Source organism: Callorhinus ursinus, unplaced genomic scaffold (genome assembly GCF_003265705.2).
Source record: "Callorhinus ursinus isolate GAN/ISIS: 27379988/994484 unplaced genomic scaffold, GSC_fseal_2.0 scaffold6, whole genome shotgun sequence".
Classification (NCBI taxonomy): Eukaryota; Metazoa; Chordata; class Mammalia; order Carnivora; family Otariidae; genus Callorhinus; species Callorhinus ursinus.
This window is the reverse complement of record NW_027397068.1, coordinates 59,665,595-59,678,738: the sequence shown is the minus strand read 5'-3', so window position 1 is coordinate 59,678,738 and position 13,144 is coordinate 59,665,595. Positions and strand designations below refer to the sequence as shown.

Genomic DNA, 13,144 nt, shown 5'->3' with positions numbered 1-13,144 from the left:
AGACGATCCTGCAGCTAACTCTGCCTCTCAGCTCCTTATCTACTCCTCCCTATGGACCAGGTCCTCCACCCTACCTGTGCAACTCACTCCCGCAAAAAGACACCGGAGACTGTCATTAACAATAAATGTCCCTCCTAGCACCCCTTCTCTGACTATAACCAGCTTTCTTTACAGTCTGTGCCCCTCCTCAGGTCCCCAACTTGAATGATTTCTCAGCCCCCCTGCCGTGTCCCATTCATTGACTTCTAACATCACTTCACTGTCCCTCATCTCCCTGATATCCTCAGATCTCCCTTCCCCCCAGCCTCGATTCCACATGCGATCATTACCATAGCTCCCTTGCATTTCTGTAACCCCCTTTTCGCCCCTCTTCCTCCGTCACATGTGCTTGGTTCAGTTCAACTTTCCAACTCACTCCTCACCTTCAGTGAGGCAACTCAACCATGGGCGAAGAAAAACATTCACATTGGCTGTTCTCACTTTAAATTCATGAGCACTGACCTCACGGGGGCCCTTCATAATGCCCCGTGGTCTTCTTGTACATTCCTAGTTTAACTCACCCACTTCTGGTCTATATTTTTTGCCTCCTCTCTCCCCAAACCTCCACATTGTCTTCCTTCTTCTCGTATTCAGTTGATGACCTTGCTCCTTATTTCACTGAGAAAAGAGAGGCAATCAAAAGAGGACATCTAGATGTTCCTACACACAAATCTGCAAAGCTACCTTTTTGTTAGACTGGATGAACTCTTTGCCCTCCTACCTGAGACCAACTGCTGCACTTGTGTCCTGGATCCTATCCCATCCCCTACCTGGTAATCTCTCTCCTGCATCACTGACTTTTCCGACTTGATAAGATCATTCCCATCAGCATAGAACCATACAGAATTTGTCCCCGTCCTTATCATACACCTTTCTAAGTGAAACACAGCCTAAAAGAGGCTGACCTTGTTCTGAGGAGGGCTTAGAAAGAACACAGGCAGCACTTACTGGAAACACTGATGTGTACTTTACTTGCTAAGGCCGGAAGAGGAAAATCATTTCATGCCTCAAGAACGAGGTTTTAATCAAAACTAGCAGAACATGGTCACAAGCAGATTTTATTCCCTAACAGAGCACTTCCATTAGAAGAGCTTTGTATTATTCTATTTCATCACCTGAATCCACAAAAAAGGTATATGAGTAATTAATAGAAGGGGAAGCTGAAAAAAGGAGAAACATGATTTTCCTAAATCAGTGATTTAAAATCTTCTGTCATTGTTTGTTGTTGTTGTTGTTGTTATGATTATTTTGCATGTTATATTCCAACTGTGTCTTCTTTTCTCTTATCTTGGAACTCTCTCTATCACAGTCTCTTTTCAAGTAGAAGGGGAGAATTTACCCAAATGGTAATTTGATTAACCTAGTCACAAGGACCCAAAGTAAAATAAATTTCAAGGTCTTATCATTTTGAAGCAAACTTATTACCTAGATGACATCTTCCTTTCTTCCTTTAGAAGATGCATGTGTTAGTGTTGTGGCTTTTCCAAAGGGAATAGAATTCTAACATCACATTTAAACGTACAGATTTAGAATGAGAACTTGCATTGCATTTGAAGAGTAAAAACTATATATATATAACAAAACAAGCCCATGTGTAGTACATGAGAAAATGGGCATGAAGGAGTACTAAATAAACAAATGGAGAGTTAATAAGGCAAAGAATTTAAATAACACAAAGTTCTAAGAATTGACATGTCAGTTGATAACATTTCAGCATATCTGCTTCTCAGAGTAAAAGTACAAAAGTACAAATTTGCAGAGAGACAGAAATTTGAGCAGAATAAAAATGTAACTAAAAAAAGTCTTAAGTTCAGAAAAATAAAACATATAAAATGATCTAAATACTATGGCCCTCATTTGCTTTAAGACTTTATTGTATATTCGTACTTCTACAGGTCCTTATTTTTTTCACTTCCATTTATTATAAACATGATAAACATGATAATTTGCAATTCTTTATAACTCTATGCCTTCTCAATTTAAGAACTCACTTGTAGTAAAAATATTTCCCCAACAGAATATATTAATATTTTAAAATCTATTAGAAAGTTAGATAAATGTTATGATATGCTAAAAGCAATATGATGCTTTAGAGATCTGTAATGTTTGAAAAAGATTAATTAAATATGAAGAAAAATTATTTGAAACAAATGGAAGTAATACATGCAACTTAAATTAAGTGTCTAAATACTCATAATTAGAAATGGGGGGTAGGAGGGCACCTGGGTGGCTCAGTAGGTTAAGCGTCCAACTCTTGGTTTCAGCTCAGGTCATGATCTTGGGGTCACTGGATTGAGCCCTGTATCGGGCTCCAAGCTCATCGGGGAGTCTGCTTGAGGATTCTCTCCCTCTCCCTCAGCCCTTCCCCCTGCTCGCACTCCCTCTCTCAAATAAATTAAATCTATAAATAAATAAATAAAAGAAATGAGGGGTGAGGGTGAAATCCTGTGTTGATTGCTTCAACTCAAATATTTATCTAGCATTTTGAGTATATACTTTGCCAAAATCAAAATGAATCAAACAAACAGGGTTACAGAAGGGAGGGGAGTAGGAGGATGGAGTAACCAAGTGATGGATATTAAGGAGGGCACGTGTGGTGATGAGCACTGGGTGTTATGCGCAACTGATGAATCCCTGAACACTACATCAAAAATTAATTATGTACTCTATGTTGGCTAATTGAAAATAAAAAAATTAAAAAAGGTCCCCACCATATGCAGCTAACTTACTTTACAGTGATCATACTGGAGCTGTAAGGCTGGGACATCCCCTCCAATGGGCATTTGCTTTTGAAGCTCTTCATCTTTAACATTCAGCCATTTGATCAGTTCTTCTAAGGATGTCAGCAACCTGTTCCACTTCTCAGCACTGGCCTCCAAATGCGCCCTGGTGAGAGACAGTATTGACCACATTTAGAAGTTTGAATTGTGTTCAAAAATTATATATCTTCCCTTAGACTCATAGTCTTGTATGACCAGCTAATGTTCACATCCCAGAAAGAGGCTGACTTCTTGTTAAAAAAAAAAATCCTGTAAGAAAGTTATTTTGAAAAAGATGAAATATGCAGATATGTTGGTAATATCTATCAAAATTTAAAACAGATAACTACACGCCACAAAGGCATAAATATGAGTCTTTTGAGAAGAATGACCATGATATAATGTAAAATTATAAAAGCAAGTTTCAGTAGCTTATGTATAATATATACACACACTCAAATATAACTTTCTTCTCCTTTCACCCATATATATGAAGAGAGGGATAGAGAGAAGAAAAGAAAGTAACTATATGCATATAACATGTTTGCAAAGATACATATTAGATGGGGTTACTACTGAAAACACAGTAAACACTTAATTTTTACATATTTATGTACTATGTACAATAGGCCCATGTTATTTTTCTTTCTAAAAGAGCTAATTTTTTAGGAAAGGAAATTACTGTCTTAATTTCCCTTAAAACTCAATAAATTACTGAAAGCAGAACATCACCAGCATTTGCCTCAGAAAGTTGGGAAACAATAAGCCATTGCCTGGATAGAACACTATTTGGCTTAAGGCTGACTGGTGTCCAGTGACAAATGTCTACTGTGAATAGAAAACAACTGGGCAAAAATCATCAATTACAGTACTTCATACTCTGGTTTAAAGGTGAGGTCTTTGGTTCAATAACAATTTTCTGTTTTTAGTACAGAAAAGTACCTTCAGATTCTTAAATTATGAACTTTATACTCAGGAAACCATGTTTTGGAAATACATTTTTATGTGATTAAGATTCCAATAAGAATAAAAGCCCTTGAGAATAGAAATGCTAATAAAAGCACAAATTTGGGGCGCTGAAGAAAGCCCACTTACCCAGTCTCAAGCCCACACTTCATGGGCTGAATTTGAAAAGGGGCATCCAGTCAGAAATAACTCCAGGGACTTTAGGAGTCAGCGTTTACTCAACCCTGCACCACCCCAGCGGGCAGATGGTTAATGTGGACTTGAGCACTCAACTGTGTGAAATGGAACTACCTTGACCTTTCAGACTGAGAGGTACAGGGCTGATGGAAACAGACCTAAGCCTTGTTACACACCAGCTTCCAAAGACTAAAGACATGATGGCAAAAGATGACTCATCTGGGGCAACTTCAGGTACAAGAAACCTCTGTTGATCAGGCTTCACATCCTCTCAGTTAGCTTTCACCTTGACATTGGCATTATGAACCCCTCTTCCACAAAACTGCTCCCTCCCTGAGTAATAGGAGACCAATCAACCAGGGACAGCCTCTACTGTCTCTCAGCCTTATCAGTAATTTCCTTTTTGGACATCCGATCTACTTGAGCCTCTGTTCCTAAAGCTGATAGCTCTGCTATAGTTAATTCAAACAAGTATTTTCCCATTGATCACATTAGATGGTACTCCAGCAACAGACATTCAACAATATCCTGTCTTTGTTTAAAAATTCATAATGTTTTCAGAAGAATGATCTGATCTCTAGTTCATCTCTAGTTCATAAAATAATGACCATGGTCTATCAGCCAATATTCTTGGCTAAAAGAAAAAAAAATGGAGTTCTGCTTATCTCTGAAATACCACAAACCAGCATTCAGTCACATACAAAAGGCCAGTTAACCTGCAATCTATTTATAGTTCCACTGTCAGCTGGCTAATATAAAACAAACTATTCAAACTCTAAAAGGACGTATCTTATTCAAAAGACCTAGATATGAAATAATAAAAAAACTATTTGTAAATACAGAAAGAAGTTTGAGGTATTTTATAATTCTTTGAGAATTGTATGATTAAAAAGTTTGTTCTCTTGCATTTATAATCTTTTCTATTCATTCTACAGGTGGTATGGTTGACCTCACTTTACAAAATTCTGCTTTAATGAGATCCTGATTCTGCATGAGTGCCAGCTTTTCTATATTCATATTGATTAATTTTAGGCCAAATATGTAATTACTTATCCCCGATAAACAGTAATTTTACTTGTCATAGAGAAGACCTAAATAATTTCAATTATATTAACTGAAAACTCTGCCAGTTACAAATCATTTTGCCACAAATATATTTGACTGAGGTGTTGCAATTTCTTTCTAGTATTTTTTTTTCTTTTTATTAACATATAATGTATTATTTGTTTCAGGGGTGCAGGTCTGTTATTCATCAGTCTTATAGAATTCACAGTGCTCACCACAACACATACCCTCTCCAATGTCCATCACCCAGCCACCCCACCCCTCCAGTCCAGCAACCCTCAGTTTGTTTCCTGAGATTAAGAGTCTCTTTCTAGTATTTTTAAAATGCAAAAAAAAAAAAAAAAAAAAAAAAATGACAGCTAGACATCAGAGGCCTTTAGTCAATCAAGACGTGCTTGAGCGTCTCTGTGTGTAAAACACTTAAGCACATACCCTGACCTCTTATTTTAGATTATTTCATCCTGCTTCTTCAATGTCTGTAGTTTAACTCTTTAATCAATAACTAAATCAGATGTTGCATTCCTTCGAAATCTGTTTACACAGACTCATCGTATTGAAGAGCATGCAAATGTTTTTTTCCCCAATGTAATTAACTCTTTTGACTGCATAAAATAATGAAATTGATCATTGAAATCTATCCCGTTCAGCATCTGCAGGACTTTTCATAAAGATGAAGGCAATGTTTTTTATAGAAAGATACTAAAATGACTTTGAAATAAACAAGATAACACTCGTGTACGTACTTCTCTGCATCTTCCTTTTTCCATCATAAAAAGCATGCTGATCTGGCAGAATTTTTGCCTGGAAAATCTGTTCAGGTTATTCTCCAGTAGATTATAACTATGTGTTCAGTGGATTACTACCATATGCCCAAATAAATGCATGCTTCCATAGTAGCCTTCAGTGTTCTAGTTTCAATTTAATTCTTTCATCTTTCAAGATGAAAGCCTTTTCTTGGGCACTGGGTTGAATGCTTTGCAAGTAGAAACCTTAAACTTGTTTTTGGTGTACTTGTACTTTCTCAATTTTAGTCTAAACATTTTAAAGCTTCCCCTTCCTCACAACTAGGATGACCAATCAGTCATCAATCATATTTTCAGAATCTTAAAACATTCCTTTATCTAACTCATATCTGCGGGCACTCACATTCTGGATAACTGGCTTATTATCCTAATTCTCACCTGTTTCAGTTTATTCTTTGGGTACTTGACATGTGCAAAACTAGAGATACTTTCACTGAATGCATCAACCTAGGATGATGTCTACTACAGAACATGCTTTACACAAGTTAGCTCTCGTTACACTGAATCATTTATTTTACAAGTCTCTAAACATTTTTAAGTGACCAACTATTTTTAAAACTATATAATGCAAAAATTTCTTAGAAGGATCCATAAAAAATGGTACCCCATCATTCAAATATAATAGGGAGGAAACTGTAAATTAATATCTATTTTAAATTGCAAAAGCCTGGGGCACCTGGGTGGCTCAGCAGGTTGTGTCTCACTCTTGATTTCAGCTCAGGTCATGGTCTCAGGGTCATGAGATCAAGCCCCACGTCAAGCTGAGTGCACAGTCTGCTTGAGATTCTCTTTCTCCCTCTCCTTCTGCCCCCTGTGCCTCTCATGCTCTCTCTCTCTAGCTCTCTCTAAAATAAATAAATAAATCACAAAGCCTTTCCTTTTCAATATTTCTTCAAAGAAGTTTCTATTCCTTCTCCCAATGTGCAGATATGAAAAAGAGAGCAAACAGTGTGAGTCAGCAGGGGCATTTATAAAAATAAAATACAGCTTTCCACTTACTCACTACAAACATCTATGGAGCACTCGCACTGATTATCAGGCACTACAAGCTTTCAGAAATGAAAAGTCCTGGGATCAAGGTGGGAGAAAGACAAGTTAACCAAATATGCTCTGATATAAGAAACCTAACAACAGTTCTCTGAGGGAACCACAGCTTGGAGAAGAAAAAAACTTGCTCAAGGAGAGAATTTGGGATCCAAACTGCAGTCTAACCTCTTTCCACTCCACCACTTTCATTATGGGCAGCATTTAAGATGGCAGATAGAAACTATGCAGACATATTTAAGACAAGTGAAGAGCCATTTGCAAAGTAGGTCCATCAAAGAATACAATGACCCAAATTAAGGGAGCAAACGCATGCTATCCCCTGTCGTGTAAGGAATGCACAGAATTAAATGTCCAATGTGGCATCTTTATGACAAATGAAATTGATTTTTAGTTTATGGTAAAACCCATAGATTATAAATCAAATTATAATGAAAGAAAATACCTTTATTAGTGCAAGCATAACCAGTTACAGTAAGAGGAGATATTCCTGCTCCCAGAAAGGGAGTAAAGATGACTAGGAGAAAAAGGAATTCAGTATGTGCTGAAAAAAACACCAAAGCTGTGCTTCCAATATGGTAGCCACCAAAGACATGTAGCTATTTCCATCAAAGTTGAAGTTAATTAAATAAAATTCGAAATTCACACACCAGTTAACTAGCTACATTTCAAGCACTCCAAATACCACATGTGGCTCGTGGCTACCACACCAAATGGTACAGAGACAGAACATTTCCACCGTCTCAGAAAGTGGCTGAACCAGAGGGGGGAAAAGAAAAAAGAGAGGGACAGAATCTTCCTCTATTTGACTTGAGAAAAGGAAATGTTAGTAGTTTTACAAGATGGTTAGCAAAATCAACTGGCTAAGGCTAAAAGTGGTGTCAGTGACATTGTAGAATGTGATAACAGATGTAATCATGATGTTAAAGGTTAATCTTCTCTAAGGGCTCTTAAAAGGGTGCCCTGAATTTTTAAGAGGCTCATAAAAGAAAGGAAAGATATAATTTTATTTATGAACTCTGTTTTCATTAGATTTTACAATTTCACTGGCCTTTGAAACCGTATGTTCATAAGAATCTCTATTAAACATCATTAAGCTGATAAGTGGATATTTACTTAATGTAATTCTAAATTAAATAAATCTAACATAAAAACTTAGGCCGTGTCATTCACATTACTGAATTTATTTCCAATTCACATTTTTTCCAGGGAGTAAAAAATATTGTCAAATTTCCTAAGAGCCTATTTCCTAGCTGACATTTCAAATCATTACTATTGTCTCTTCTATCAATCTAAGTGAAATATATACTTGTATGTATTGCTTTTAGATTGCAAAGAATATTTCACACACTGGACTTCAGTATTTAAAAGTCTAATCAAAGTTATCCAAAAAAACTGCAAAATAATATTTAAGATATTAACCCAAGGTGTTGAGCCACAGATTATTACATGGCTCTAATGACCACACCACAGTCCAAGGAGGTAATGCTTGTAAGGCACTTACTAGAGGTCTGGCACATGAATATTCAATAAATATTAGCTGTTATTATAATCTTTGGCGACATTCTCTCTTTAAAAACGATGATAAATTAGAGCAAATGCTCCCTGCCATAACAACATTGACTTTAGCACAATTTGAAATACAGAATGCACAGAAGGGACATATATCAAAGGCCTCATTCTCAGAAAAGAATAAAGGAAGGCCACGGCAAAGGGAGAGTTTTGGGGAGCTAACAAGGAAGCAAAATCTTTACAAAACAGAGATAGTGGTGAATATGATAGAAAATCATTCAGAAGGGACGCCTGGGTGGCTCAGTCGGTTAAGCGTCTGACTTCGGCTCAGGTCATGATCCCAGCGTCCTGGGATCGAGTCCCGCGGGGGGGATCCTTGCTCAGCGGGGAGCCTGCTTCTCCCTCTCCCTCTGCCTGCTGCTCCCCCTGCTTGTGATCTCCCTCTCTGTTAAATAAATAAATAAAATCTTAAAATATAAATAATTTTTTTAAAAAAGAAAATCATTCAGAATCACAATACCAATTGTTAAGTAGAAAGGGTCAAATTATAAAAGAACTGTCATCATTTTTCACTTTCTCGTACAACACTAGGAAGCCTAGAATCAAGAATGGGGGAGAGAGGGGCACCTGGGTGGCTCAGTAGGTTAAGCGTCTGCCTTGGGCTTGGGTCATGATCCTGGAGTCCCGGGATTGAGCCCTGCATTGTGCTCGAATCTGCTTATCCCTCTCCCTCTCCCTCTGCCTGCAACCTGTGCTCGCTCTCTCTCTCAAATAAAATCTTAAAAAAAAAAAAAAAAAAAAGAATGGGGGAGAGAGAGTGTGATCATCAGAGTGTCAGGGATTTAAAAGGAGGAGACAAGAAATTCCAGGGGGAGAGAAAATTCACATTATTGAAATGGCTTATGATGGATTCCAAGTGAAGTAGAAGGGGTGCATGGAGCCTGAAAAATATTAGGAGAAAGGGAGGCAGGTTTGAAGGAAGGAAAAAAATTAAAAGAGTTCCACAGTTGGAAACATTAAAGGACATGCATTTTTAAACAATCTAGTTGGCATATGTGCTACCGAAATGAGTACTAAACAATCTACTTGAAATATAGTAGATGAATCATATATATAAGATAAAAATACAAAGTTAGGTAATAACATAGAGATGATCCTGGTATATAATAAGCTAATGAAAGATACCCTCTTCATTAGGGCCACAACTTTAATGTGAAGGAAAACTGATTTACCAATGATGTTGCAAGGAATTCTGATTTGAGGTAACATAGGGATCCTCTCTAACTAACATGACAAAACCAGTGGCATTCAGATGCACATGGCCAGGTGGAATGTAGGAAAATAAAATGTGTGCTCTGGAGAACAGTCTGCCCTTGGTCTCCTGGAGACTGATCATCTCAGGGATGCGAAGAGAACACAGGATGGTTAACTGAGTCCCAGGTATGGCCAGGTCTGTGGGACTTAGAAACAGAACAGGGAGAAAGGCTCTTAGAGACAACGTAAAAATAAACTTGGAAGTCAAAATATAAAAAATTATCAATATGGATACTGACACCAAGGATGACAGATAAGGAAGAGATGAAGAATAAAAGGGAAGCCAGATGCTCAAATCAATGAGTAAAGCAGAAGAGTGTCTTATAGAGCAGGAGGAAGCAGGAGGAAGATGGTAGAGGGTAGAATAACAGATGTATTTGCTTCGTAGAAGCTGTTGAGATGGAGCAGCAATGCCTAAGACACAGCAAGGAGGCTGTCAACTTCTTCCTCATCCCCGTGTGGCCGGGCTCCTGCAGCCACTGGTCTGCAGCTCCATACTGAAGTGGATGGCTGGTGTTCCGGTTGTTTGGTGTCTGTAGCAGCTATTTAATACCCAAAATATTCCCACCAGCTGCCAGGTGAGGAAAATGGGAAAGCTACACTCTATCAAAGAGAGCTTTAAGTGAAGTGGGCCACTAAGGGGAAAGCCAACTTTCAAGTATACAGAAAAGTGGAAGGAGAGTTACAGCAATATTAAAGATACAACAGAATTCGGGCATAAGAGAAGACCAGTAAGGACCGACTATGCTTTAAAGGAAGAGGAGGAAAGAATAAAGGGACAGAAAGTGACAATGTGCTCGCCAGGTATCGTTTTCAGCAAGGACTAAGGGAGGCAGGTGGCTGGGAGTCCACATTTGTTAATGAGAACACTTCCCCGCCCAACCCCCTCTCACTGAGCACACTCCTGACCTCTTCTCTGACCCTCCCCTCTCTCAGTCCCTGAAGAGGTGGAGTGAGGAACCTGACTCGTCAATTTGGGGACTAACTGGATGCTTCGCTCAGCCCACCCTTGCCTCTTGAAAGAGGCCTGCAGAGACTGAGTTCCTCCCCACTATTCCACGTAGGGCTCCTCACCTGGGCGGCCACCTTCTCTGGTGACTGCTGGTAACACTGCCTCCTTCTGGGGTTCAGTTAACAGGGCCCATTGGGCCCTCACTCTAAGCCACCTCCTCTAACCTGGCCTCTGCCAGTAATTAACACGACGCTGTTGTTCTCTCTTGGACATACTTTTATTTCATATTTGCTCAGACTCCAGCCAGGACAGATGGACACCATTTGTTGGGGACCTTCTCAGAAATTCCCAACATTAATGACGAAGACAAAAAATGAGGTAGGAAGAATTTCTATGTCTTTTGAACTAATTAGTGCCAAACAGAATGGTAATCCATGAAAAAATAATAATAATAGTTAACAATTCGTGAGTGCTTACTGTGTACCACTGTTTTAGGCACTTTACACAGGCTAATTAAATGAAATATTCAGGACGACCCTATAAGGAAGTTACTCTTATTACCTCTATTTCACGTATGAGGAGACACATATTGGCTAAGTAACCTGCCCAGAGTGACACAGCTGCGAGGTGTCAAAGCCAGTGTTTGAACTGAGGTGGTTTAGTTCCACAAGATCAACACTACTAAACACTATCCGGTACCGCTTCTCTTTGAGGGATGCTTCCTATACGAGGGCCTATTACTGAGTATAATAAACTGTTTTATCTTTTTTAAGAAACTGTTTTATCTTTCTTCTAATTAAGATATAATTAACATCTAACATTCTATTACCTTCAGGTATACAACACACGGATACAGCAGAGGTATATATTACCAAATGATTACCACAAGATGTCTAGTTAACACCTATCGCCACATGTAGTTTCAAATTTATATATATTTGTATAAAGAAATATACACCTTTTATAAATACCCAAGTAATAATGAATGTTAATAGAATTTGTTTTGCCCATTTTTTGAAGTTAAAAATGAAGAATATGTCATTTACTTCTTTAGTGAAGCATATCTGATCTATATGAAAGCACAGACAAGTCGATATGGGCAGAGATCTCGGTCTCCAGTTCCTACACATTTATAACGCTGTTATGTGTAACATAGCATAGATACAGCAATGCCTTCTCTCTCACCCCTTCCCTTCACAGCGGAATTACTTGAGAAAATGAGACTGTGTAGACTAGTTCTGTTTCTACTTCTCCACTTCCCGTTCTGACTCTGCAGTCCTCTGAGATCACATTTTCACCTCAAACAAAACACTGTCCCAGCAGAGAGTCACCAAAGCCCTTTCCACTGCGCCTGGCCTCTGTAGCCCTGACCTTACTCCACTCCCTCAGCTGCCCGCACCACTAGCCACACCCCTCCCTTCAAAACCCCTCCTCCCTCCGCTCTTGACAACACTCTAGGGTCTCCTCTCCTCAGGGCCAACCACTTCTCGGGTGCCTTTCCTGGCTTTCCTTTCCTTCACCTATTCCTTATATATTAGGGCTTTCTGGGATTCTTTGCTGTGTCCTCATTTTTCACCCTCTTGCCTACTCACAATGCCTTGCCTGCCACCTCCATCTGCGTACTCCCCATCTTGCCATTTCTTTATTTGGCCGACAGCTCTCCTTTGAAGAGATGTCCATCCAATGGCTACTGGGAGTTTGTTTCTGGCTATCTCAATAGTACCGCAACATGAACCGAGTACCTATTCAGTGTCTCTTCCCTTTCCCGGATACTGAAGAGGTCTGTTAGCAGCAATCCCTGTCTTCAGAATTGCACTATCTGGTAAAGCATCTTCCACGGGCATGTGGGAGGGATCTTTCCAAAGCTCACATCTAATTATGTCACCTAAAATTCTATTCAAATAGAATTCAAATTCTATTACAGAGGAATGAGCGTGGTGCACACAGCTGTTCCACGAGTGTGCCTCACCATTCTACCTTTTTTCTAGCCACAATCATTTCCCCTCCACACCAATTCAGCCAGACTGAATGAACTTCTTCACTGTTCCATGAAAACAGTGTTATGTCAAGCCTCCTGCCAACATGTCCTTCTGCAGGGCTGACGCAATCCATCTGGAGAATAACTATACACCCTTTTGAGGCTCAGCTTAGTAACTGCCTCTCTTATGAAGCCTTTGATGATCATCCAAAGAGAAAGTAAGCACTGCCTTCACTGAACCCACCTTGACCTGGATAGACCTGTGAGCCCGCTAGGACAGGAACCATACCTCGTTTATTATTTGCAATGCCTTAAACACAGAAGTTTGTTCTTATTAACTGCTTGAATAAATGCCTGAATCTCCAGAGGTGGGTAATGAGGCTAAATATTTTTTTAATTCATTATCACATTAATAAGACACTTTACTAAACGATGAACATTCGGCGGGGGGGGGGAGAGAGAGAGGGAAACAAATCATGAGAGACTCTTAACTATAGAGAACAAACTGGGGGTTGATGGAGGGAGGGAGGTGGGG

General features: G+C 39.0%; 1 protein-coding gene across 18 annotated transcripts in view; it reads right to left on the bottom strand.

Moving 5' to 3' along the window:
- The window catches only part of UTRN (utrophin), a 498,468-nt gene that overhangs the window by 135,677 nt on the left and 349,647 nt on the right, over positions 1-13,144 (bottom strand). For all 18 annotated transcript variants that reach the window (XM_025866206.2, XM_025866193.2, XM_025866194.2 and 15 more), the window contains one exon: positions 2,769-2,925. In XM_025866206.2, coding sequence (XP_025721991.1) covers positions 2,769-2,925 — 157 coding nt within the window. The remainder of the gene's footprint in view (positions 1-2,768; positions 2,926-13,144) is intronic.